The sequence below is a fragment of the Folsomia candida genome, unplaced genomic scaffold (assembly GCF_002217175.1).
Source record: "Folsomia candida strain VU population unplaced genomic scaffold, ASM221717v1 Fcan01_Sc003, whole genome shotgun sequence".
Classification (NCBI taxonomy): Eukaryota; Metazoa; Arthropoda; class Collembola; order Entomobryomorpha; family Isotomidae; genus Folsomia; species Folsomia candida.
Window position 1 is genome coordinate 9,736,114 of NW_019091195.1, and position 25,869 is coordinate 9,761,982.

At 37.5% G+C, this 25,869-nt stretch overlaps 3 protein-coding genes across 8 annotated transcripts in view; 1 reads left to right on the forward strand and 2 right to left on the reverse strand.

Annotated features, from left to right (window-relative positions):
• Positions 1 to 207: 207 nt before the first annotated feature.
• On the reverse strand, positions 208 to 4,928 carry LOC110845851 (ATP-dependent DNA/RNA helicase DHX36). Of its 2 annotated transcripts, none has more exons than XM_022092373.2 (16): positions 4,784 to 4,928; positions 4,299 to 4,523; positions 4,158 to 4,206; positions 3,728 to 4,066; positions 3,615 to 3,639; positions 3,232 to 3,546; positions 3,086 to 3,156; positions 2,886 to 3,009; positions 2,323 to 2,768; positions 2,142 to 2,240; positions 1,566 to 2,078; positions 1,220 to 1,466; positions 947 to 1,129; positions 742 to 881; positions 574 to 671; positions 208 to 514 (listed from the first exon to the last, which is right to left on the reverse strand). In XM_022092373.2, the coding sequence occupies exons 1-16, from the start codon at positions 4,840 to 4,842 to the stop codon at positions 427 to 429; spliced, it is 3,021 nt and encodes a 1,006-aa protein (XP_021948065.1). In that variant the 5' UTR covers positions 4,843 to 4,928; the 3' UTR covers positions 208 to 426. The 2 variants fall into 2 exon arrangements, with proteins under 2 accessions (XP_021948065.1, XP_035705883.1); XM_035849990.1 differs by having other exon boundaries at positions 4,788 to 4,865.
• Positions 4,929 to 4,970: 42 nt separating this feature from the next.
• Positions 4,971 to 15,438, reverse strand: LOC110845798 (chromodomain-helicase-DNA-binding protein Mi-2 homolog). 5 transcript variants are annotated; one of them, XM_022092308.2, is made up of 36 exons: positions 15,283 to 15,438; positions 14,540 to 14,658; positions 14,164 to 14,428; positions 13,916 to 14,061; positions 13,796 to 13,829; positions 13,364 to 13,638; positions 13,059 to 13,274; positions 12,907 to 12,968; positions 12,729 to 12,814; positions 12,433 to 12,608; positions 11,848 to 12,363; positions 11,695 to 11,768; positions 11,381 to 11,547; positions 11,227 to 11,312; positions 11,115 to 11,143; positions 10,952 to 11,043; positions 10,695 to 10,882; positions 10,424 to 10,621; positions 10,300 to 10,341; positions 10,091 to 10,213; positions 9,912 to 9,990; positions 9,605 to 9,842; positions 9,454 to 9,543; positions 9,277 to 9,308; positions 8,762 to 9,156; positions 8,409 to 8,685; positions 8,228 to 8,331; positions 7,900 to 7,971; positions 7,683 to 7,702; positions 6,517 to 7,606; positions 6,302 to 6,432; positions 6,144 to 6,207; positions 5,896 to 6,070; positions 5,721 to 5,768; positions 5,597 to 5,641; positions 4,971 to 5,523 (listed from the first exon to the last, which is right to left on the reverse strand). In XM_022092308.2, the coding sequence occupies exons 1-36, from the start codon at positions 15,314 to 15,316 to the stop codon at positions 5,468 to 5,470; spliced, it is 5,844 nt and encodes a 1,947-aa protein (XP_021948000.1). In that variant the 5' UTR covers positions 15,317 to 15,438; the 3' UTR covers positions 4,971 to 5,467. The 5 variants fall into 5 exon arrangements, with proteins under 5 accessions (XP_021948000.1, XP_035705881.1, XP_035705880.1 ...); XM_035849988.1 differs by having other exon boundaries at positions 13,373 to 13,638; positions 14,528 to 14,658; XM_035849987.1 differs by having other exon boundaries at positions 14,528 to 14,658.
• Positions 15,439 to 15,764: 326 nt separating this feature from the next.
• Positions 15,765 to 25,869, forward strand: part of LOC110845799 (dual oxidase) — a 28,266-nt gene continuing 18,161 nt past the window's right edge. The window contains exon 1 of the mRNA XM_022092311.1: positions 15,765 to 16,201. Within this exon, the coding sequence (XP_021948003.1) occupies positions 16,123 to 16,201 (79 nt within the window). The 5' untranslated portion in view covers positions 15,765 to 16,122. The remainder of the gene's footprint in view (positions 16,202 to 25,869) is intronic.

Below are 25,869 nucleotides of genomic sequence, written 5' to 3' on the forward strand. Positions count from 1 at the left end.
ATGGACAGTTTTGATGTACAGGCAACATTATTAGAAATGGACAACTTTAAAATCAGGACTAAACTCGAACAGAAAAATCTGATGAACATTTTTCTAGATAACTATATAGAAGTAGCCAGTATTTGATAATACGTAATAAAATGAACAATAATTAGTGACACTGCATCGCACCTTGTCGTCCAAATAAAACTTTACATAATAAAACAATTGTGGAAAGTAAAAGTGAAATTTTTATTTCGAAATGTATTGCATTATTGTATATAAACATCTTCATTCATCACCGTTATTTAATCAGACTACAAGATAATTAGTTTAGTATAGTTTATTCAATCAAACTTGCTTGCAGCACGGCGTTCAATGTTTTTGATAACAGAGACATTCAATAAAATGGTGTGGTACATATATAATTTTTAACAAAAACTGTCTTTACCAACAATATGGATCATTTGCATCAGAATAATCGTCAGGGTTCATTATTTGATAGTACTGCATTGTGATCAAGTCTCGTATTGAGCTAAAAAATTATAATGCAATGAATAAAAAAACGTATTTTATGAAGAATAGGTCCCTTACGCAAGCAGTTGACCTTCAAGACTGCAATCTCTCCAATCGGTCGGGGAAGGATGGGCAATTTTCTGAGCAAGTATTTTTTCCAATGTCGCTCGTAAAGCCTAAATGCAAATTATGAAATGAGTGTATAGTCATGAATTTCATAAAATTATTTTATTTTGTTATAATGACCTCAATCGTATCGCAACCATCTTTGGATATCTTGAACCGGTTCCATCCATCTATTTCAACAAATGAAACTCCTTTGGTAACTTTGTGTGCTAAATTAGCTCCGAAAAAAATCAACGGATAAGGGGAAATCATGGTGGTGTCTAAAACAAAGAATATGCTCAATCTTAGAATTGGATGATTTTTTAGACAACAGCTCTGTACTTACCAAACAGCATTATTTGTTTTAATTTTTGCTTATTATGGTACACGATGAACGGGCACTCAAATTTGGTTTCTTGAGCGTTGACTGACTTTTTGTGTATATATACACTTCCATCTTCTTTGGTTCTGAGAAGAGGAAAGGGAGGCCCCCCTCCTCGTGAATTTTTAAGACGAACCTTGGCAATATCTGCAATTTAGAAACAATGGAAAATCAAGGTATTTCAAAACTTTGAGCAATATGAAATGCATGATACCAGTCAGCACCATGTGAACGTACTTGGATAGAGACCCGCACATACGACAGCCTTAACTAACGCAATATTGGAAGAATTTAGGTTACGTTCAGGATCTTTCGGATTATTGGATGTAAGGAATTTCATATGATGAAGTTGATCACAAAACTGCTGCTTAAAGTCGGTCAGCAATTTACAGGTCGACAAGGACAAAAAGTTTTTGAAGCAGTAATCCCGTTCGCAATTTCTAGCTACAGCTTTTTCGTATCCACTTAATGCTTCAGCAATTGCCTAAATCAAAGGTTGCATATGTGTTATTTATACCCATCTGATATGCCATACCTCATATTATACGACTTTATACGCAGTTATACATATTTAAATACTTACCCAATGGTCGCTTTTTGATCCTCCAGCAAGAGATTTTCGTAGATTATCCACAACATGCTCTTTTCCAAGTGGCATAACAAATGGATCTTTATAGCTTAACGAGGCAGCTATTGAAAATACAGGGTCTACGACCGAAAAAACAGCTCCTAGTAGAATCATTTTGCCAGTTTGAGGATGCATAGGCAAATGACTCAAGTGATACCCTAAGGGTGTTAATTTTTCGTCTGAATTCAAGGCGTGTAGTAAAACTAGTCTATCAAACGAGAGATCAACAGCATGCTTCGAAGGAGGGTCCAATAGTTTTCTCAATAAACTGCGAATATCTCCTACTTTTAATAGCTTTAGTTGTAAAATGACTTCTTCCAGTCTTTTTCTTAGTACTTCGGGCTTTTGGAAATCATCCAGAGTACTTTCTCTAGCTTTGGTGAATAGGTGATAGCAATAGCCTTCCTGAATTCTGCCTGCTCTACCTCTTCTTTGTTTTGCATTTGCTCTGCTTACCCATTCGGATTCCTAAGGTCATAAATGGGGGGTAAAAATTATTACGGATCACTATTAAAAGGCATTTATTACTACCAATGTCTCCACATTTCGAGTCTTGTCAAAGTTTGTCATTTTTATTTTTCCAAAGTCAATGACGTGTACGACGTCATCAATTGTAATACTGGTCTCGGCCTATTTGATGAATAACAGGAATTGGAGTATTTTTTCAATTTAAACTTCCCGTGCTATAAACTACAATATAAAGATAACTTACAATATTGGTAGCAATAATAATTTTACGTTTTCCAGGAGGTGGTCGGTCAAAGATTTGTCTTTGATTTACCGTGGGCATCATTGAATGGAGAGGAAGAATCAGAAACTTATTTTCTGGAAACTTTCCAGATTCGATTAAACGTTTGTTGAGTTTGGAAATTTCGTCCCATCCAGTGACAAATATTAAAACAGCAGAATTGCTATCATCCAACTCTTGAATTTTAATTAAAAGTCGCTCCGTCAGTTTCATGAGAAACTCAAATTTTTCCGACTCTGGCTTCAAAATTTCATTAATAGTTGCAAGTGAGTACTTGCTACGGTCTCGTAGACTTCTTCTTACATAGTCAGTAAGATATTTTGCGTACTCTTTATCACTAAAATAAGGCGTGTAGTTGGAGAAAGGTCCACATGCGTCTTCGTCGATTTCAAACTTAAAATTGAGTTGTTCTGCATTACGTAAAAAACGAAATTAACATGATTAATAGAATATAAAATATCCATTTACATCTGTACTCTGTAGTTGATTTAACCTTTACAGATATAATAATCTGTGTGCAGTCTCACCTATAATGTCTTCAAGGTAGTACTCGTGTACTGGAAATGTTAAACCAGGGATGTTGAACATTGGACATTCTCCAAAGTATGTCGAAAAATGAGTAGCGTTGATTGTTGCACTCATAAGAACAACCTGAGATGCAGATTAATTTATTTATAGCACACGCTCACACAATATATAAAATGGTAAATAAAAACTAAAATCGTACCTTAAGGTCTGGGCGCACCTTAATCAAATCCCTTAAAACACCAATGAGAATATCTGAATTGGTATCTCGTTCTAATTTGAATAATAGAAATCACTCGGTTTAATCATCTTTGGTTATTATTATTAGAAGCAATTTCTTCTACCTACCATGAACTTCGTCAATGATGAGATGACTGTATCTCGTGAGGTGTGGGTCGTCCTTTAAATATTTAAATACAACGCCTGTCGTACAAAAAGTGATGGCTCCTTCGTCCCGTTTTGGTCGCTTACTTTCTAGTCGAATTACATATCCTACCGATTTTCCCCCGACTCTTTCACACCTTTCTTCAGCCACCCGTTCAGCTACACTAACAGCCGAGATTCGTCTTGGCTGAGTACAAAGAATGTTACATACTGATCCTTTCCTTTGCATGATCATGTCATCCAATATATACTGTCCAATCTGGGTAGTTTTACCACATCCTGCAAAACATACATAGAATGGAAAGTAACAAACGATATTATAGAAAGTTTACAATTTAGCTTTTAACCTGTTTCGCCGCTGATAACCACAACCTAAATTTTAAAAAACAAGGAAGGCAAATAAATTAATAATTTTCTCGGCAATTATTACCTAGAGTTTGCTTATGCATACTAATTTTACTTGATTAGCTGCGATGGATTGAATAATTTCTTCCTTGCATTTGCTTGCGGGAAGCCTTTCGCGAAAACACAATAGGTTTTGAAATTGGCGAGTGCTTTGAAACCGGTGCAGATCTTCCAACATCATTTGGTCTTTTGATTCATCTCGTGTTAATTGACATGGAATAATGATGCCTTCAGGCTGAGGTTTTGGATTGTTAATGTCATCTAATAAGACTGAGAAAGAGCAGGATGAGTCAGAAGATGATGATCCGCCAAAGCCTTGTACAGATTTGTCAAACGCAGATATCAGCGATGTTAAGTGACGAGTCATGCTGTGGTTAACTTCAATGTCCATGGCCTAAAGGAATATTAAACAATAATATCAGATCAGCGCATCTTGCATTCACAACAATCAACCACTAATATAATTGAAATCATTCATGAATTACCCCGAGAATTTCTTCCTCTTTAGCCTTCGTCCCTTGTTGGCGTGCGTACCTAAAAACGTAATTTACAAAATGAGTTATTATCATTTTGTCAGTACATTGCAATTCTAAAAAGATACAAACACGTAAGAACAAAGTGCATACCAGAGACCAATGTCCCTGCCCTTTAGATGTGGCGGCGGTCTTTCTCGTGGAGCGTCGTCTACTGCTGCCTCCCGTCTGTCCGAAGTGGAGGGGGTCGAACCTACTCGACGACCACGACCACGACCTCGATTGTAGAGTCTGTGTGATCCTCCACCGCCACCATCTCCGCGACGATTCATCACGCTGGCAGCGGACACGTTTCGCAAAGTTCTCCTGAACAGCGTCCTGTTAATTAAAGATAACTATTGTGTACAGAGATTTAACAATAATAAAACTGCATTGCACAGTGTACTGTAGACGTGATATAATCCGAGCCAATAACTTTTTCTTACGACTCTAACAATGTTAGACGATCGAAGTTAACTACTATAATGAATACGGACATAATTTATGTCACATAAATGTATAAAAATTTAAAATCACGATGCAGGAGTGCAGGACCAGTAATTTTAAGAATCACAAATTAACAATGTTGTAACAATTACCTACAACATAAAACGTCTAGAGAATAGGATTTAAACTGCCTCACGGAACAATTTTTCATGTGCCAGTTCTTAAAAAAAACTCGGAATGAGGATGAATTGAGTTGTGTGTGTCTGACTGAATTCACTACCGCTTCCCAGTTAGGGGCAAAATAGTTATATTGGATGAAAATTGAACACCAAAAAAGAATGTTTGCTTTATGTGATTTATTTACTTATTTGTTTGTAAACTAAAAATTCAAGAGTAATAGATTGAAATCAAAACATTTACATTTACACTGAGGATTATTTTAAACTAGACACCAAACAATATAAAAACAGACGTTTGTTTACACAACATATTCTAATACAGCTATGTGAATTTTTATGTATATTACATTAATAAAACTTAGCATGTTTGTACGAATTTAGACAGCTAATAATACGGTAATCACTTTACATGAGAGGGTTATTCAGACAATATTCGAAATAGAAAAGTGACTAACCCTAACCGAGAGCCAACAATACATTTCACAAGTCTACCAATTGGCTAATTATTTGAAATCTTTCAAAATATACCACGTACATAGATAAGTAGACGTTACATTAAATAAAAAACATGTGTAGAAGCAGCAAGCACAGGCTTGTATCGTGATGGCTTGAGTGAGTGATGTCAAAAATTTAGAAACTAGAAATACTACTGCCCAATTATTGGGGTTGAGCAGTTCCAGGGAATGCAGCTTGAGGAACCATGTTGGCTTGTCCTGTTGAAGTAGGAAAAATATTATAAGTATTATAAATTGTTTCCATTTCGGTGCAATAAAATAATAGGAGTACCTGGTAATGTGAACTGTGGGCGGAAAGATGACAAATTGGTTCCACCTAAACAGTATGAAACGAGATATAACGCTTATTCAATAGTAATTATTATATAATCACTATAATAAACTTATTAACTCACCAAGAGAACTACCTTGAAATCCGGTTGGGAATTGTGATCCGATGCTCCCTGGATAGCAAACAGTAGTGCATATATTAGCAATTAATAATAAGTATTTACAACCAAGATAATCCGTGTAACAATTTTAATTAGATTAACAATGTAGCAATTTGATATTTATTTACGCATAAATTACCTGTAGCAGATGCTGATGAGGAGCCACTAGATGAAGTACTTGCTAGTCGAGACAAAATCTGTCTCTCCGACATTTGCAAACGTTGTGCAACGGGAGGAATTCGAGCTAACGTTGCTGGCAATCTACTAACATCTGACTTCATGTCTGACAACAGTTCTTCCAATTGGTTCAACACCTACAAAGTTTAGCATAATTGATTAAGTGCTTGCATAAGTTGGTATGTTCAATTCAAGTGCATAAAAAAATACCTTGTGCAAAACTGCATTAGCAGGTTTGTTTCCTGCTAAACTTTCTTTGGCCAAGTGTTGATGACTAAAAGAAAAAAAAACAAGATACATAATTTATTAATTACATTTACATATAATAGCTTGTAATAAATAAAAGTCAGAAAAACGAGGATTCCTACCTTTCTGCCAAACATTCTACTTCTGCAAATCGAGAGTTAAGAGCCATCGCAGGGTGATTTGTATCTTGCGATAGATTCAAGTATGCTGCCCGTCGGAGTTGTTCTTCAATAACCAAGGCTTGTTCAAGCAACTAGAATTGTTTACATATCGATATACTCAATAATAGCTCCGTCCAACAGCACCATGATGTACGTATAACGTATGCATTAGTTACCTTAAAGCGCCGAGCAAGAAACTTGTTCTTTATTTCGAGAAAGTTTCCCTTTCCCACGTCCATTTTGAATGGCTCGTTAATGATAGCGTAGCGGGGATCATTTTGAATATCTTGCCATCTGCCATACCCATGATTAACAACTCCACCCAAGAGCCAGTAGTCATGTCGTCGGTGCCAGATTTCATATTCACGGCCAGGAACAGCGGCTTTTTCTTCATTTTGCCACAACGTATGTAGTTCAGTGAATCCTCCATCAGCAATGTTGAACATGAACTTTCTCTTCTTTCCACCAGGCTCATCAGTCTTCACCTCATCTTTCTCTCCATTTTCTTTCTTCTCGCTACCATCTTCCTTATTATTATTTTTAGCCTCATCCTTGGACTCTTTTTTTACTTTGGATTTAGTCTCAGCAGTTCCTTCTGTCTTTTCAACAGCTTTTTCTTCATTACTACTGGTGGTGGACGTTGATTCGTCATCATCCTTTTCTTTTTTCGTTGACATAGCTAGATCGATTGCTGTATTAGGTTTCTCGTCAATTTCCATTGGTTCTTCTGATTTAAGGAGCTGTTGTTTAGATTTCTTTTCTTCCTCTTCCTCATCATCATCGTTCAACATCTTTTCAGCAGATACCGTCGTCTCAGATGATGGTTTTTTCTCGACATCAGGCTTGTCTGCCTTGTCCTCGCTACTAGCATCTTCTGGCTGTTTTTCATCCGCAAGGGTTGATGAACTTTGTTCTTTATCGTTGTCTTCAGCAGCTGCGGCTGCTGCGATTTTATTTGCTTCTTGCATAGCTGCTGCTTCTGCGGCAAGTGCTGCTGCTTCCGCAGCTTGTTTAGCTAGAAGCCTTTCAATGACTTCCGGCATACTGTAAAGTCCATTTATGTGTTCGAATTCCTGAACCTTTTTCCTAATTAGAGCCATAACCCCGATTCGAGTGAGAACATGTTGTCGGCTAAGTCCTTCCCTTGGAACACCATCAGCAAATGTCTCGGTGTTGTCAGCACCAGGTTCACAGAGATGTCGCATGAACAAGGACACGTAGGCCTTGAAACATTTTTCTGCCTTCCCCCGCAAATCTCTCACAAGCCTACATGTACCGAATATTAAATATTATTATTCTACATATGTACATGAAAAATTTAGGATGTTTATTTTTCAATTACCATTGAGTGTTGAATGCGTCCTGGTGGGCATCGAGGTGGCACAAATAGGCGCGAAAAAATCAAACAAGAGATGTTACTCACACGTTGTATTAATTAATTTCATACATAAATAGATAAATTTAGAGTTAAAACTTGTTGCGTAAGTTAAAATGCAAGGTTTGTTCTATTCAAATGTACTAATCAGTAAAATTGAAATTTCAAAACCAATTAAACTTACTTGAGGTGGCATTCCATAACGCATGATAGCATTAAGAAAAGCTTTGCGCTGACGAGCATTAAATCCAAGGACCTGGGTAATAATATTATTACGATTTATTAATATTGCATTACTTATGAGCAGCATGATAAAATTAACTAAAATGAACTGTTGTGGACACACCCCTTTAACAACCTAATTGTTCTAACGTATAGGTTGTCCTAATGATGTGTCCATATAATTATAATATATGTCCATTGTACAAAATAGTAAGAACATACTTTTCTTAAATGTTAATTGTAACTGGACACTTTTATCAATATCACGTTATTTATTTAATGTTCAATACCTCAATATTCCCTCCCACCCGGGCCAATAGTGGAGGTAGAGGCCGATCGCGTTCCTCTCTTCGGTTATCCATTCCACGTCTTCGTCTTCGGCCACCTGGCTCGGCTGATAGATAAATAAATTTAAAAAATTATTATTTCAATTGTCAAGAAATTAATTAATATACTTGTGCATTTAATTACCGTCATTTTTCTCATCAAAATCGTCATCCTCTCTGTCATCATCCGATGGAGCAGAAAAGTCAGAGTTGTAATCTGACACATTTTCTTGCCAATTCGTTTCTTCACGCCCGTCATTTGTATCGTTGTAATTAACCTGCTTTCGAACACGTTTGCCTTTACCCAGTGATCGTGCAATATCCTCTTGCTGCTGTTCGTAGTGGTGCCTCAGGAGTTTTTCCCAGTACGCTGGATCAGAATTCTCAGCCTCCTGCTTGATGACTTCAGTATCGACTTCCTCCTTAACAATGCAGAAAATTGCCCAAATTAGTTCACAATTAAGGATTTCATTAATTATAAAATTATTTTGTACTTACCTCTTCTCCTTCTTTCACAGCATACGCAGCAACTTTAAAAGATGACAAATATTCGTTTGCCCAGTTTTCTTTCTGTTCAATTCCTTCCTTTGAACGGTCAAGAAGATCTCGTATCGCATCATCGGTATAATGAATGGCATCATCTTTGCCATCTTTCCCTTCCTCATCTTTGAAAAGTTCTTCTGTTCCAAATCGAATGATATCGTCCAATTCTTGTTTCGAAAAATTGCCACCCTTTCCCATTCCAGGTCGAACAACCAAATGGGTCAACATCATTTTCTTTTTAGCAACCTGTGTCACCCTCTCTTCAACAGAATTCCGCGTAACAAACCGGTAGATCATAACTTTATTTGATTGACCAATTCGATGCGCTCTTGAAAAAGCTTGGATATCATCTGCAAACATTAACAAACAATCCATATTATTAGCATTGAGAAATTAAACACAAAGTGGGCAACATTTTCAGGGTAAAATTTTAGGTTACAGAAGGTTAGCATGAAGTATTTTGCACATACTATGAGGGTTCCAATCAGAGTCGTAGATGATCCTGAGGTGATACAAACAATAAACAAGATTAGAGTGATCTATACTCATAAATGATGTAGTTTGTGATTTTCATTATAAAGCAATATGGGATCAAAATAACTGGTCCCCAGTCAAAATCCATACAGTACACGTTTTTATTTACTTACACCGTGTCAGCAGTAGCAAGGTTAATTCCTAGACCTCCAGATCTTGTAGATAGAAGGAACACAAATTGTTGGGCACCAGGAGCATTGAAACTGTTGAGAAAAAAAATATTTATAAATGTAATTCTTATACGGGTTGAGGTTGATAACTCACCGATCAATAGCTTCCTGTCTCAGAGACCCAGTGACGCCTCCATCAATGCGCTCATACTTGTATTGTTCTCCATCCAAGAAATCTTCAAGTATGTCCAACATTTTAGTCATTTGCGAGAATATAAGAACTCTGTGTCCTTGTCCTTTTAAAATCCGTAACATTTTTTGAAGTAAAACAAGTTTTCCGGACGCTTTAGCGAGTGCATTTACTTCAAACATTCCATTTGGTAGAGTTGGAGCTGGAGTTCAAAAATAGACATTTAAGACGAGTGACCAATAACAAGTGATTTATTAAGTAATTTTCTAACCTTCCATCATTGCCGCCGAAAACAAGTATGGATGGTTGCAACACTTTTTCAAATCCATCATGACGTTCAATAATGTGACCTGAGGTTTAATAAAAAAACGGTTATTTATAATAAAATCAAGACCCGAATTTGTAATTGTCGAATAACAGCAAACGTTAAGTAAGTATTATAGCACAAACCTGATGTCCTCCAGCCTTGTTATTCAATGCTTCAAAATTTCTAGTTAAAATGTATTTGTAGTATTTTTTCTGCATGGGTGCAAGTTCTACACGAACAATGAATTCTGACTTGGATGGCATATTCTGAAAGTTATAAAAGTTTACAATGAGATATATTTAGTTAAGATAATATTAAAATAACAAAACGAACAAAAAAACAATCTTGATACCTTTAGCACATCCGCCTTTAAACGCCTCAACATGTGAGGTCCCTATTTTAAAAATTGTTAACAGAAATTGCATTATTGTACTATAACAATTGAGAATTTTCATTATATTAATAATAAATCTTACAAGCATGTCATGTAACTTTTTCACTTGATCTTCCTTATCAATTTCGGCAAATTCATTTTGAAATACTGCGAGATCGTTAAATTTTTCAGGGCACAAAAAGTTCAACAAGTGGAACAATTCTTCCAAGTTATTTTGCAGGGGAGTTCCGGTTAGCAAAAGTTTATATTGGATTGGGTAGTTGTTGAGGATTCGGAAAAACTATAAAATATCATCACTATTAGTCAAAATCAAATATATTACAATCAAAAGGCTACATAATGAATTTTTGAACCTTCGACTGATTATTTTTCAATCGATGAGCTTCGTCGACAACAAGTACAGACCAGTCAACCGATCCCAAGCATGCAGCATCAATGGACACCAACTCGTAAGATGTGAGTAACACATGAAATTTTACAGACCCTTTCAGTCTGCCAGCTTTGGGACCTCCACGAACAGCTCCCTCATCATAGGACAATTCTATTGACAAAATAAATTAAATATAATAACTTCATAAAATCAAAAATCGATGGTCTTATTTTGACTTGCCATGTTCTCGAATCACTTGTCTGGAGTCTTTGTCTCCACTGTATGTGACCACATAAAAATCTGGTGCCCAGGTCTCGAACTCTCGCTCCCAACTAGATTTTAGAATTTAAATTGAAAATGGTTAGAAAATATTAAATGTGTGCTTATTATGAAAAAGATTTACTTGATAATCGTAGACAGAGGGGCGCTGACCTATTATAGGGAACAGGTTCAGAATTATAAAACAATTTTTATATAGTGCATGCAAAATAGAGTTAATTAATTAGTAAACTTACTAAAAATGGCCCTCGACAATGTCCTTCTTTAAACAATGCATATAAAAACACGATCGTCTGGATTGTTTTACCCAGACCCATCTCATCTACAAAAAAAGTTTAGTAAATTAGTACATATCATCAGCACTTTGCATTAAAAGTTTTAATCGCTTACCGGCCAAGATGGTGTCTATACCCTGACCCCAGGAATAGCGCAACCAATTTAGCCCTTCGATCTGATACTCATGAAGGGCTAGTCCACTTGACAAAAATCCAGGTTGCTTCTCGTATTTTTTCTTTAAATCCATATTAGCACGATCCGGGAAAGGATTGATATATTTGCTAAAATAATTTTTTGCTAGTTAATGTTACATTTATGGTATTGAAATACGGAAAATTTTAACAAGCATTAAATTAAACAACTAAAATTAAAAATTAAGCATTAAAAATATGTTTTTAATGCCTCTATGTGAATAATAATACACTTACTACACGAGCTCTCGCCCTTTCTTTCCCTTCTTATCTTTTTTACGACCTTCGCCAGTTGCCGCAGCACGGAATTCCTGCAATAATGGTATGCAAGTTAGTTAATGGTGACTGAACTGTTGTTTTAAAAAATCGAACTAACGTGACTAAACGTACGTAATAAATATCGACGTGTTTCTTAAACTGAGGAATTTCTTCGTCTTCATCTTCCCATGAAATTCGATCATATGACAGTTCTCGCCATTTCACCAAGTATTGGTTTATTCCGTCCCGAAGCGTACGGTGGTTTAATACTCTGTGGATTTGTAGCCATTCTGGGCGAATGCCATATTTGTAAAATCTTTCGTCCAACGGATCCACTTCTGCATCTGGTTTCTTGCGTCTTCTGGACAGCATATTGTCGTCATCTTCAAATCTTGGTGGTTCGTCATAATCAACTTTCTTGAAATAGCTTCTAATCAGAGTTGCATGGAAAACGTCCATGGCTAATTCCGTTACCCACGAGCAGTGCCAGTACGACATACCAGCCCAAAGAACAAAAAATTCGCGAGTTGGTTTAGGAGCATACTTTCGCTCTTCGGGGGACATTAATGCAAACTTGGTTCGCTCTTCATTTGTTTCGACCCATCGCCATGTTAAGATCTTTGCAACTTTTCCAGGCAATTGCTCACACTAGAACATAATGTACAAAAATAAGTAAATCAATAGTCTAAAAAATATATTCTTATTCAATGTACGTACTGAACATCGTGGACATCTCCAATCACCATCTGGAATCTCCTTTAGGGGTGGATTCAAGCAGAAAGTGTGATACGCCCACGGACACGAGTCACAGCAAAGAAGTTCTCCGCCGTCTTTACATTTTCTACAAAACTCGTTGTGTTCATCGTCCTCTTCCGCTTCTTTCCCTCCTTCGGCTTTAAATTACAAGAAAAAATTGTTAAAAATAATATCTTCAAAGGAATAGTCAATATAAATATATTGCTGCCAATTTAGTTCAATTTTTTCATCAAAAGTCCGTAGCATAAAGTGCTTACCCTCACAGTGGGGACACGACCATCTACCCTCTGGAGCCTCTTCCAATTCGGGTTCAAGACATACAAGATGATATGCTCGAGGACAGCTGAGTAAAGGTAAAATAAAGTAATTTTTACTTTGGCATACACGCAACACGCCTTTCTTAAGGGACTATTATATCAATACTCAGTTACTCACGTGTCACAGAGAATAATTTCTCCACCTTGTTGACAGACTTCACAGTAATCTTGATGCTCTTGCTACAATTAAAAAAATACAATGTGAAAAATTTGAAAACAACCTACAATTAAATTGGCAATCACGCAAAACATGTCTTCGATCGAACGTACCTCTTCATCTTCATTTTTGCCTGCACCAGGTTTTTTGCCTTTGCCTTTCTTCCTATATTTATTCCCAATTTTAGTTTTAGCCTTTTTTCTGGGCCCGACGCTCGCTGGGGTACTTGGCGCTTCTTCTTCTTTCGAAACTTCTTCAGCTTCTTTAAGCATTTGTTCAAATTCAGCATCAGAATCCTTGTCAGACACACTTGGTGCTTCATCTTCGTCCTATAAATAATTAAATTGCATTCATATTTACAAATCCAAATCTGAATTATAATATATGTATATATATTATAGTATATTATTTGACTAACACCACATACCGAACCACCACGTTTTCGCTTTCCAATTCTAATTTTCAATGTAGGAACTTTGGTTTTACTTTTCGCAGAGGAGGAGGATGAGGAAGCTGGGGTCACCGACTTTGGTACTTTCCTGCTACTTCGTCTATTACTTTTTCTGGAGGATGATTTGCTGTCGTCGTCATCATCATCAATCTCTTCATCTTCAACGATTGAAGGTTTTCCTTTTTCTTCGTCTGCTCCTTCAACTAATTCTGGATAATCTATACTAAAGTCTCGCCACTTTGCTGTTATAAGAATAAAATCATTTTTTAGTCAAAGTTACATGCATGCATTGTTTAAACATATATCAACGATTGTTTTGTTTCGTTTACAAGGTATATTTAAAAACTACGATTGAATAGAATAAAGAACTATCTTAATAGTAATTTGCAGTCGTCTTACCTTGAACAAGAATCATTACTTTGGGCATTGGAACCTACAGTGTAATAATTAAATAATAGGTCAAAGAAAGTAGTCTACGCACAAATGCCTGGTGCATACTAATGGATGCTAATTACGTACCTTGGGATTTTCTTTTTGAATTATTGGTCGCACTAACTGTTGAAACTGCTTGTAATTTATATTCTGGTACTCTTCTTCATTATAGTCTATCTCCACGTCTTGCAACCCATATGATTCACATACTTCCACTGCTGTGGGACCTTCAACTGACAAGTAAAATTCAATCTCATTAAATTGCATTTTAATATACAATCGTTGAATATTTATAGTATTTTGGGTTAACCGATTTGATGGGACTACTTATTTACCTCGACTCTGTTGTGGAGTATCTGGTGCAGATTTTGGTGTTCGAATACGTTTACTACGTTTCCCCGTGCCGTAGTCTGATTCTTCAGGGTTTGTTTCTTCTTCGACGCTTACACCTCCAAATTCTTCTTCTTCTCCACTTTCGGATGCTTTCTTTTTCTTTTTCTTCTTTTTAGACTTCTCTCCCCTGTTTTTTCGTTTACTCTTCATTTTCTTTTTCTTTTTTGACGCTTCTGGATCCTCATAATCCTCATCATCTTCTGGATCCTAAAACAAGACCAATGGCATTATTGCACTACTATGTCACATATAAAGCGGAAGGAAGCCCTCAGAAGAGGTGTATGTATAAGTTTAAATTTTTAATACGATTTTGCCGACCTGCATGGTCAGATCATCGTCGCCCGACAATTCTTCCTCGTCTCGTTCAACACTTTCTGGCTGTTCCCTGTTGCCATCTTCAGGTTCGGCTACTTCTTGTTCTTCTCCGTCCCCACCACCTGAACAAAAGAACATTATTAATTTTAGTAAACGAATAAAATACTGCATTAAGCAATGAGAAAAGTATTAATACTAAACACAAGACAACACTAAAAACACTTCCTAAGTTCAAAATGTGTTCAACTTACGTCGAGATTTCGAACTTCGACTCATTTATTCATATATTTTAGTATGAATTTTTCAAAATTTGTTCAGTTATACTGAACCCTTCCACAAAGGACTAAATAAAATACGTTTTGTATATCTTCACTATATAATGGTTGAATCAATCAAGAGGATAAATAATTGATTGTCAATACTAATTAAAAATTAAATCGGGAATAAAGTAGAGGTGAACGGGTCGTGTTGACGAGGAGCGGAGGAGCAAAAGGGCAATTGTGCGAAAAAACGATTTGATTGGAAGTACCAGCGCATATGCAATAATTTTACCATCCTCCGCCATTAATGACCTCGCCAGAGTAATTTCGGCATCAATTCCGCTCTGGGTGGTGGTGTTCTTACTCTCGCAATAGCCACCCACCGCACGACCCGTCGGTGTTTCAAAACTCATGAATTTTGCGACATGCCACGACACGAAGGAAGCCGGAGAGGGTTGCCGAGTAAATTTGGGGGTGTGGTCTTACCTGGAACGGACTCCAACTCATTGTCGGAAGACATTTTTGATCAGAAATTAAATTTTCAAAAATTATTTTCAAAAACCAAATTCAGTCAAATCGACTGACACAAAGAGTGAGAAAGAGAAGCGGGAGCAACAACCCTCACCACCAGCAATCCTCTAACACTCGGCTGCTCGGGGGTCTCGGGGGTCTCCGTCGCTACAGGGTCGTCCTAATCCTCAGAGCAGTGCGCACATGTTGACGCACAGCCACTTTTTCCACCCCGTGCATGCAGCCGCTTATGCATTAGGCATCCTCCGCCATGCATTTTCATACCCTTCATCAGCAGAATGCAAACTACCTTTCATAAGGATTTGCATTGTGGCGTTGGGGTAGCGTTGCTTGTGTATGATTTCATTTCACGTCAAGCTGCAGGGACCCATAAGAAAAGATCTCAGGTAACACAGACAGGTAAGAGGAAACCAACAATTTAACTATATAGTTATGGCAAGACGAGAGCCGATTCCCAGTGTTGTGCAGTGATCAATTACACCAACGTCTTGACGCTCCTAGTCACCAACAGCGAATGGGAGTCAAAAATTGTCTAAAATTTCCTAATCTCAGTCTGACTTGTCTGCATAATCATTTTTCCGCAAGTTTGAACCTACCCCCACGACGAGTCTGAAATTCGAATTATGATTTCCACAGTCAATGGTCACTCGAAAAATTGTTGCATGCAGGATTAGTATTTATCTCAATTGAGACGAGGGAGATTTGCTCAAGTGTGTACCGTGTGTAAAACCAAGAGGACAGTGTAATGGTCGTTCTTCTCATCAATTGCAATCAGCATTGGGATTTTTAAGTATAATGTCTTCCGGAAATTGGATCTACCCGTGTGTGCTCTTTTTCGTCATCATCAACGGGAGGACTGCGTGGACTAGTTCAGGTATTAATTCGTAATAGAACTCTGCGTGGTGTCAATGTCAATGTCATAATTCATATGTGGGAAATCACAAGTCTCGAACAAATTTTCACCCTCAACATGAATTATTTTCGATTCTTGCAACGCATAATTCACTCAGTAGTGCAACGTAACGGGATTTACATGATGATGATGATGTAGGTGCTCAAGTGAAAGTTGTACGAGCTTCGAAATAGATGGTCGTGGTGCATGGATCGTCATGATGCAATAACGCTACTTACTACTTACATACATACATATGACTAGTTAGTTGTTTGTGCATGCAGTTACTTCTCATGAGTTTTGCAGAGTCTCATCAAAGATAGTCTCAACTAACTATAAACCACTGCTTAGGATTAGTACTTACACGCTACTACTGGGAATAGACAGACAAACCTATCTTAGCATTTTCATTCTATATTAAGTCTTGAATGTTGGTTGTAAAATTATTTCTAAGGCGGCTGTAATAATGCACGCAGATGCATTATTTCATTGTTGATTGTTATGTCGTCGTCCATATTTTCTAATCGCCGTGTATGAACAATCAATCTGGGAAGTAGTGTACTACCTACCGCAAATTCATATCTCAGCCATCATTATTACATACCGAAGGAATAATATGTACGAAAGAATGGGCTCACGACTTGTTGTAACACAATAATTATGCAGATGTTCATGATACATATTAATAGTTGTATGTTGATAAGAAATGGCTGAAATTTTATTATTTTTCTACTATTTCTTGCAATTGTGCTCATAAATCGAATTATGAAAAGGTATTATTAGGTCCCAAAGGCCACAAACCTCAAACCAAGCCGGTCTAGTCTAGACTAATAAAGTATAATTCATAGAAATTTCTTGATAGACTGATTAAATTATTGCCCGATAAGTAATTTATCAATTACCACTCTCTCAAATCAATTCCAACATTGGAACATCCAAACTACTATTAATACTTTGTATGTCAATTTTTCTGGCTGTCAAATGTAAGTACACACAACTTGTCCTTTGCAATAATGTTACTCCACAACTCCACATTGTGAGACCCCGTAATATTAAACCATATGAAATAAATGTTAATATTATACATACGTTTCGAATCAGTGACAACATTATTTATTTCCCCAGAATTTCACTTCATCATGGGAAATGGAAAGTTAAAAAATATAGTACAGTCGTCACCATTTTACTTTAGTAGTAATCCATCACGTTTGAAGATTCCAATCTTCATTAGTAAAGTGTGGAATAAAAAATAGCATGGATTTCCAGGCATTGAGACAAAGATAAACTGACGATATAAATATTCTCGCCTAAATTAGCAATGGCGCTATGGGCCACTTTGCTTTATTCTCACGAGAAGTTTGCTGTACACGGTGCTGGACAACTCTCCATCTAGAATGTAAAAACTTTTAATTTTTTGGTTACGCGAAATTGTGTATAAACAGGATGTATGGATCTACGTACAACGCGTGCTTGTGGGGAATGACTAAACATTTTTATGATCATGATAAATGGAGTCAGTTGACGAATAAGAATACGAATGAGCAAATAAGTATATGCAATTATATATCCGCAACACCACAGCGATCCGCTGTATGGAATTGCATGGATGAATTGAGTTTCGATGTTTTTTTTACATTTTCTTGGAAAATTGATGTTTGAGTCACTCCACAATATAATGGCGAATGGTCACCAACCGCAAAACTATTATGGGACAAAACGATGGCCAAGACTGTATTGAAATTATATAGTATGCTCAAAGGTGTGTTGTATGGCCCTACAGCAACAACTTATTGACATCTCTATATGACAATCGAGTAAAACAGAAGATGTATAATTATACATGTATATAAAAAACGAGGAAGGGCATACGAGCTTGTCAAAGTAGACGTTTAGGACATTTTGAAAAAAGTCTTTCAATTTCTTTTTAACCCTTTCCTTCGTAACGATGGATATATCCGTCGCCGAATTTCGAACGTTGCTGCGGAACAATGGAAATATCCGTCGTCATAAACTTGGCGTTGTGACGGAATAGAGGATATTTCCATCCTATTTTTTTAGGCGTTGCGACGGAGCAACGGATAAATCCCTTGTCTCAAAATTCGGCATAGATACGGAAAGAAGGAAATATCCTTTCCTCTGGTCATTGACTTTAGTGCGTAGTGAAGGATATTTCCTCTCATTGAAAAAATATTTTTTCCATGGATTTACGCATCTTGAAAAAAATCCGATTTTTAGCCCGAGTCAGGGGTTGTGTATGTATGCATGTACCTGCTTTGTCCGGTGTGTCTGCCTGTCTGGTTATCAATAACTCTCGTAAATCTATCCTATCAACTTTAAATTTTGTACTATACTTTGTCATTTTTAATTTTCCAAAATTTCAAGTTGATAGAATAAGTTTCACGAAGGTCAAGACGCAAGACGGACGGATGGACAACACGGGAACATAAGTCCTGGGTCGGGCTAAAATGTCTCCATGATTACGTCATTTTTGAAATGAAATGCCTCCACAGAAATTTGAGATAATTTTGGAAATATATCCATGGAACATATCACTGAAATTTACATTTGCTCCGTGATATAGCTTTGATAATTAAAAACCTACAGTGCAGACTCCATATAGCCCGAGTCAGGGACAGAGTCCGTGACTCGATACGTCCGAGTCCTCTTCTAAATTCTTATCTCAATTGACCTACATACTAAAGCTGCATATAGTCCAGAAGTGGTTTTTGGTCTTCATACCAAATTTCAGACGAAAATAACAACTTTTTAAAACGGTATGGATCCCCCAGGATCACTCTGGTTGCATTTTGCAAACTTTGAACTTCATATTATTTCATGCGAAGCCAACACGGTATCACCGTGTTGGATTTCATCTTTTTAAACCACTTTCTATATCGGTATGGGTCACCCCATAGGGTCGCTCCAGATAAAAATTTTACCAATTTCATTTCATATTCTTCCATTAAGACCTACACACAACCCGTGTACCAAATTTCAGCTTGATATGACGATTTTGAAAAATCCGTATGGGTCACCCCCTAGGGTATCTCAAGATGAAAATTTTTCCAACCTGAAGTTATTTTTTTCTATTAGGAGCCATTAGCAACCTCTGTACCAAATTTCAGCTTTCTACGACAATTTTGAAATTTTGGTGCATAATACCCCACCCACTCCGATGACCCCCACCGGTCAACCACTTGACCGATTTCGCCCATCTTCGAACTCGTTTCCTAACTTTGTCAAATATGGACATAGTAAAAATTTCAAGTCAATCGGTTCAGCCGTTTTGGCTCTATCGTGCCGGACAGACAGACGGACAGACAGACAGACGGACAGACAGACAGACGGACGGACATGATGGTTCCATAAGCCCTGACTCGGGCTAAAAATTGCTACGCCAAGCTGTGGTTGTGAGGCGTTGCTATTCCGCAGCAACGGGATATTTTTGAGAATTCTCTTACGAAGGAAAAGGTTAAAATGATATATTTATATGATCTCATTTTAATCGGTGCGAAGTATCTACCTTCAAGGGAAGTGTGGTTTTTGTGGAAAGTTGACACTTTATTAAAGCTCGAGAAAGCTACCTTTTCTACCCACACCCGGAAAAGAAAATAAACTATAGCCAGATGATATCCCCACCTTGTAGGTAAACTTTATAAATTAAATTGTTTGTGTTATGGTACTAATGCATTTTGGACACTGTCCATTGAAAACCAAGCAAAATGCATTCACATAGTCTCGCATAGACACACTTGAAGTGCACTTACAAAGTACAGATGAAGTTATTAATTTATTTGGCAAAACAATGCAAGATGGAATTTTGCAGATGGACAGGAGAAGAGTCACACCATATTGAAATCTACATTATAAGCTGGAAATGTCTGTTGGCAACGGAAGTGAAAGTAAATGTTCCGCAACGGAAGTGAAAGCAGAGAAAGTGAAGTTTCGAATGGCGCAAAAATTCAAAACAAATTAAAAATTCAAAAATTAGGAGTCAGATGTTAGTTATCTAGGGGTGGTTATCTAGGAGTGGTTGTCTGATGGTGCTTATCTGGTAGTGGTTGTCTGATGGTGCTTATCTGGGAGTGGTTGTCCGATGGTGCTTATCTGGGAGTGATTGTCTGATGGTGCTTATCTGGGAGTGGTTGTCTGATGGTGCTTATCTGGGAGTTGGATGGTGCTTATCTGGGAGTTGGATGGTGCTTATCTGGGAGTTGGATGGTGCTTATCTGGGAGTGATGGTCTGATGGTGCTTATCTGGGAGTGGTTGTCTGATGGTGCTTATCTGGGAGTGGTTATCTGATAGTGCTTATCTGGGAGTTGGATGGTGCTTATCTGGGAGTGGTTGTCTGATGGTGCTTATCTGGGAGTGGATGTTTGATCGTGCTTATCTGGGAGTGGTTGTCTGATGGTGCTTATCTGGGAGTGGATGTTTGATCGTGCTTATCTGGGAGTGGTTGTCTGATGGTGCTTATCTGGGAGTGGTTGTCTGATGGTGCTTATCTGGGAGTGGTTGTCTAATAGTAGCTATGCTGCGTGGTTATTTCACTGCGAAGTGAAGTGGAAATTAGTTAGATTCAGAGTTTCATCACTTCTGTGGAAGTGAAGTGGAAGTGAGTTCAAGGATCCAGAGTTTCGTCACTTCTGTGGAAGTGAAGTGGAAGTGAAGTGGAAGTGAGTTCAAGGATCCAGAGTTTCGTCACTTCTGTGGAAGTGAAGTGGAAGTGAGTCCATCTCTACGACGCAGGGTTTTGTCACTTCTGTGGAAGTGGAAGTGAAGTGGAATTGAGTTCATGGATCCAGAGTTTCGCCACTTCTACAATTAACAATTCTGTACGAGTTTGTCACTCCACTGCGGAGTGGAGTGGGAGTCAGACAGGAGTACTCGGAATTTGTCACTCCACTTCGGAGTGGAGTGGAGTGGAAGTGGAGTGGGAGACAGAAACGAGTACTCGGAATTTGTCACTCCACTGCGGAGTGGAGTGGAAGTGGAGTGGGAGTCAGAAACGAGTACTCGGCATTTGTCACTCCACTGCGGAGTGGAGTGGAAGTGGAGTGGGAGTCAGACAGGAGTACTCGGAATTTGTCACTCCACTGCGGAGTGGAGTGGAAGTGGAGTGGGAGTCAGACAGGAGTACTCGGAATTTGTCACTCCACTTCGGAGTGGAGTGGAAGTGGAGTGGGAGTCAGAAACGAGTACTCGGAATTTGTCACTCCACTGCGGAGTGGAGTGGGAGTGGAGTAGGAGTGAGTCGCGAGCACACAAAAATTGTCACTCCACTGCGGAGTGGAGTCAAGATAACCACCCAAAATAACCGCCATCTGACAACCATCCCAGATAGCTACCATCAGACATTGAATTTTTTAAATTTAATGTGTTTTTAATTTTCGCGCCATTCGAAACTTGACTTTCTTTACGCTCACTTTCGTTACGGAAAATTTGCTTTCAATTCCATTGCTGACTGACATTACCAGCAAATAATTTTCGCTCGCCCGGCGGGAGACGGGCTTATACGCTAGTTATGTATATAGTAGATATAAAGATGTAATATTAATACCACAATTTCCAGGTAGATATTGTTCATTGGTATGTAGTATTGCTCCATGCAACTACTTATTGGCATCTCTATACAATGCCAACAATCATGTAAAATATGAAAATAGGAGATGTAGGTACACGTGTATATAAAACGACCTTGAGGGCACCAGTATTGCTTGTCGATTGGAATCTAATACCTACATATTAAATCCACTAATATGGCTTTGTGATCTAATAATGTGGACGTGGTGGTAACAAAACGAAATAATCATAGCTAAACAGGAATCAATAATGCAGCACAGATAAGATGCTGTTCAATATAGTCGAGTGACTGAGACGAGACAGAAACTTGTTGAATCACACGCTATTTGTTCCTCAACTTCCCACCAACAAAGGAAAACTTCCTACTAATTGCTTCATCATTTTTCATTTTGCTAAACTTCGTGTTTTTTGACACCTTTATTGTGGTTTTATGAGCATTCTAAGACGTTCCTCACGAATAAGGAAACAAACAAAACTTGATTATTGTTGCTGCATCATGAGTTGTAACTTGTATTATAAAGTCATTTGTTTATGAAGGGTTTAAAACTCAGATTTGTCAAGATCATGGAATATTTCGTTAATGGATACTAAATGCAGGAAGAGACCGTGAACATATTGCAATTTCAAGATTTCAGGATCTACGAAAGATGTCCAAAAAAATATTTATGCTCAAGATTATTGGACGGTCTCACAATGTCGAGATAAATTAAATATCACTTTTAAGAATTAGACACACATATATCGGCTAGTTGGAAGTTTATTTGTACGCTCAAACTTTTACCAGTCATTTTCTGATTCAAATTGGATACAATTTATTTAGACATTTTACGTGCATAATTTAAACAGATTTACATTTTTAAATTGAAAGCCAATTATTTTTTATTACCTATTTGATTCTATACATTAATTTAATGAACATTATGCCTAATTTTCAAGACTTGCGTTTGATTGTCATCTCTTCTCGCTGAGCTTTCCCCACCGGAAGTTACAAGCCGCATGGGAGCTACCCCAACAGGGCACCCACTCTTAGGATAAAGCCCGCTTCCTTGCCATGGGACAGCCGAATGTGGGGGCGTGGCTAAATGCCGTCCCATCACCGCAAAGAGAGATTTTTCAGGTCACATCCATGAGCGATCATGGCCTAAGTTGCGCTGGTCGTCATTGTCGTTATTGTCCGTGCGATTCGATCCACAGGCGTGCCCTCCATCTTGGACCCTGATGGTGTCAAGATGGGTTTACACTCGTAACTTGTTTATACTTCCGCCTTGGGAACGGTGTCGCCCCATTTCATGGGACTTTACGTGTGGGGATACGTTGGCTCCCAATTATTTCGTCGACAAAAGCCGACACCCAGGGGTAGCAGCCTGGGAGAGGTTTATTTCCATCCCCGTAGCAATTAAAAGACAGGAGTATGTGGACGACGAGGGCCCTCATTAAGGAATGGGATATTTTTACTCAGAGGAATTCTTTTGCGCATACACTAGACTTTTTACATGCAGAATTTAAACAGATTACATTTATAAATTGAAAGCTAAATTTTAAAGCTTTAAACTTAAAATTTTGAAGCTTTGTATGTATCATGAATTTACTTACATCCTCTTAAATAAATTTGGTCAAATTGTGATTGACTTATTCTCATCGGCAAAAAAAATTTTGTGAGCGACACCAATAGCACATTTTATTGGAATATGCCACACAACAAGGTTCTCAGAACCAATTTTCGCCAACTCGAATTTCAATTTCAACATAAATTAATAAATAAACCCCTTTTTGGAAGACAACATAACTCATCTCACTCATTTATTTTTGTAATGGTTTTCAGCCATTTAAGGAATATTTGATGAAGTTGGAGCACTTATTTGATAAGTTTTTATATTTATCAACATCACATATGACTGTAGTGTCGACACCCATCCTTCCGCTCAATTTCAACCAGGAGAATTGGAATGGAGTATTTTAAAAATAGTCCTCTGCTTCATGAAACTGAAATGTTTTTTAAAATATAAATAGCATGCAGAAAGTCCTTGTTCTTATATAACCACCACATCAATCTCATTATGACGATAACCACTACCTTCGCATAAGTAGCTCACTCCTTGTCTAGGGTCGGTCGTGAAGAATAAGTGCAGCAATCATCATAAATACTGAATTATTGAGTACTTCAAACATAATTTAATCCAATAAGCAAGTTAATTGAGAATATTGACCCAAAGGCACGCCTCTGCATTTATTGGTTAATGAAGGTGTCGACCCTTCAATGTTTGCTAACTGATCTAATATACATAAATTTAACTTATCATTTTTTATTTCTTGTTCACAACCGAGCAGGGCCCGGAATGATGTCACCCTTCGTTTAAGTTGCATAACATAGACATTGGCGATTATGTGTTTAAAGGGACTAGCCTGAAAAGTTTTCAGGCTACATCAACTCCTTTAGCTCGGCATCCCTACGCAAACAAATTAAATTGGAAGCACACTTGAAATCTTTGAAAATCAAGCGTCATCTCATTGACTCGTTCCTTCCTCACAAATAAAAGGCGAGTACTGCACAGTATTTAAATAAATAGAATAAATTAGCTGCTGGGCAGGTGAGAAACAACAGCAGTACACTGTCAGATTTTGTAATTATTGCTCTTCACTGCAGAAGAACAATAATCCATATTTGGAGGTAATACGTTTAATCAAATATAATTAGTGTTGCCAGAACATCTCGCCGTCATCGTGGTTGCTGTTATTTAATTATTAATTCTGTCACTTGCAAGTAAGATTGCTTCCACAACTACTGCCACATGCTTCTAAGTAGCTTTAAATACAAATACCTATGTTAAATTAACTCATATTAAAATATGTACGCACATATGCGCATATTTACAATATTTAGATGCACCACCAAGGAGTAGGTAGGAGTCCTACGAGGGTGGTGCTACGCTGTGGCATTTTATTTTCCATTCACGTTTATTATCATTACGATTTGCATAACAGTTCAGGACTCCTCTCCACGTTTTCTAGTGACCTTAAAAGCTCCTTATTAACTCCTTTAATTGAGGTTGATAAGTGGGGAGAGCGAGTTAATGAGAGCAGCGGCGCAGAGATTTTCATGAATGAGTTGCCTGCCTTGTCGTCGTCCATCAAATCTAATTGATATGCTGCTCTAAAAGACCAAAAGTAAATCAAATAATCGCACTTTTATCATTACGTATTATTGCATCTCCTACAGTCTATTCATTCCAAGCTATCAAGTACGCAAATTAATAATGAATATTGCATATAATCATTTTGCATTGTGCTGAAAAAGACCTAAAAAAACGGAATTCTATGCATTTGAGGTTTTTGCCTTATACATAATTGCCACATGCCACACCGTCGGGTGTCGTAGGGTGGTGCGTACGTTGGGTTTTCAACACTTTCAACTTTATCATTAAGATTTTAATCTATTGCAAAGTTTTAATTTATATTTATAATGCAAAATAGACTGTCGGGTGGTACCTTCCTATTATACGAAAATATACATTTATTTATGCCTTCTCGACCAGTAAGTTATAAATACATAGCTCATTGTGAAAGGGATGTGAGGTTCTCAAATTTGGAGATTGATTTATTGTAAAAATGTAAATTATGCTTCATATTTCAACTCGTGTATTGCATTGATATACAAAAGCAGTAAAAACTATCGACTTGTTGCAATTTCATTTCAGGAGAGATTAGTTGTTGACTTTACAGTTTATGCTTATCAAATACATTTATTTAAAAAATTGTATATGGGTTTCTTGCACGGCAGTTGTACCACCAGCAACGCGAGCCTATCAAACTATGATAATTCATCATAATTTAATTGCAGTATAATTTAATTTAAAGTACAATGCTGAGTAAGCAGATCAGTCATAATTTGCAGATTCTAATTTGTATTGGGGATTTTATTTATAAAGGTCGCGTATTATGAGTAATTTACTACAAATTGCATTGACAGGTGTCTGTGCATGCATGATCGTACCGGTCACTTGAAGTAGTCCATACATATCCTAAATATTTCTACGTGCCCATGTATTTGCCATCCTGAGAGAGCGACTTA

Bases quoted from the DNA above. Each gene is read 5' to 3' on its own strand.
- LOC110845851 (XM_022092373.2), bottom strand. From the start codon at position 4,842: ATGAAAAATTGTTCCGTGAGGCAGTTTAAATCCTATTCTCTAGACGTT. The intron at 882-946 runs GTAAGTACAGAG...TCTTTGTTTTAG, and splicing joins AAAACAAATAATGCTGTTTG to ACACCACCATGATTTCCCCT. The intron at 515-573 runs GTAAGGGACCTA...ATAATTTTTTAG, and splicing joins CTTGAAGGTCAACTGCTTGC to CTCAATACGAGACTTGATCA.
- LOC110845798 (XM_035849987.1), bottom strand. From the start codon at position 15,316: ATGTCTTCCGACAATGAGTTGGAGTCCGTTCCAG. The intron at 14,659-15,282 runs GTAAGACCACAC...TCTTTTGTTCAG, and splicing joins TGAGTTGGAGTCCGTTCCAG to GTGGTGGGGACGGAGAAGAA. The intron at 10,883-10,951 runs GCAAGTCAAAAT...TTTTGTCAATAG, and splicing joins ACAAGTGATTCGAGAACATG to AATTGTCCTATGATGAGGGA.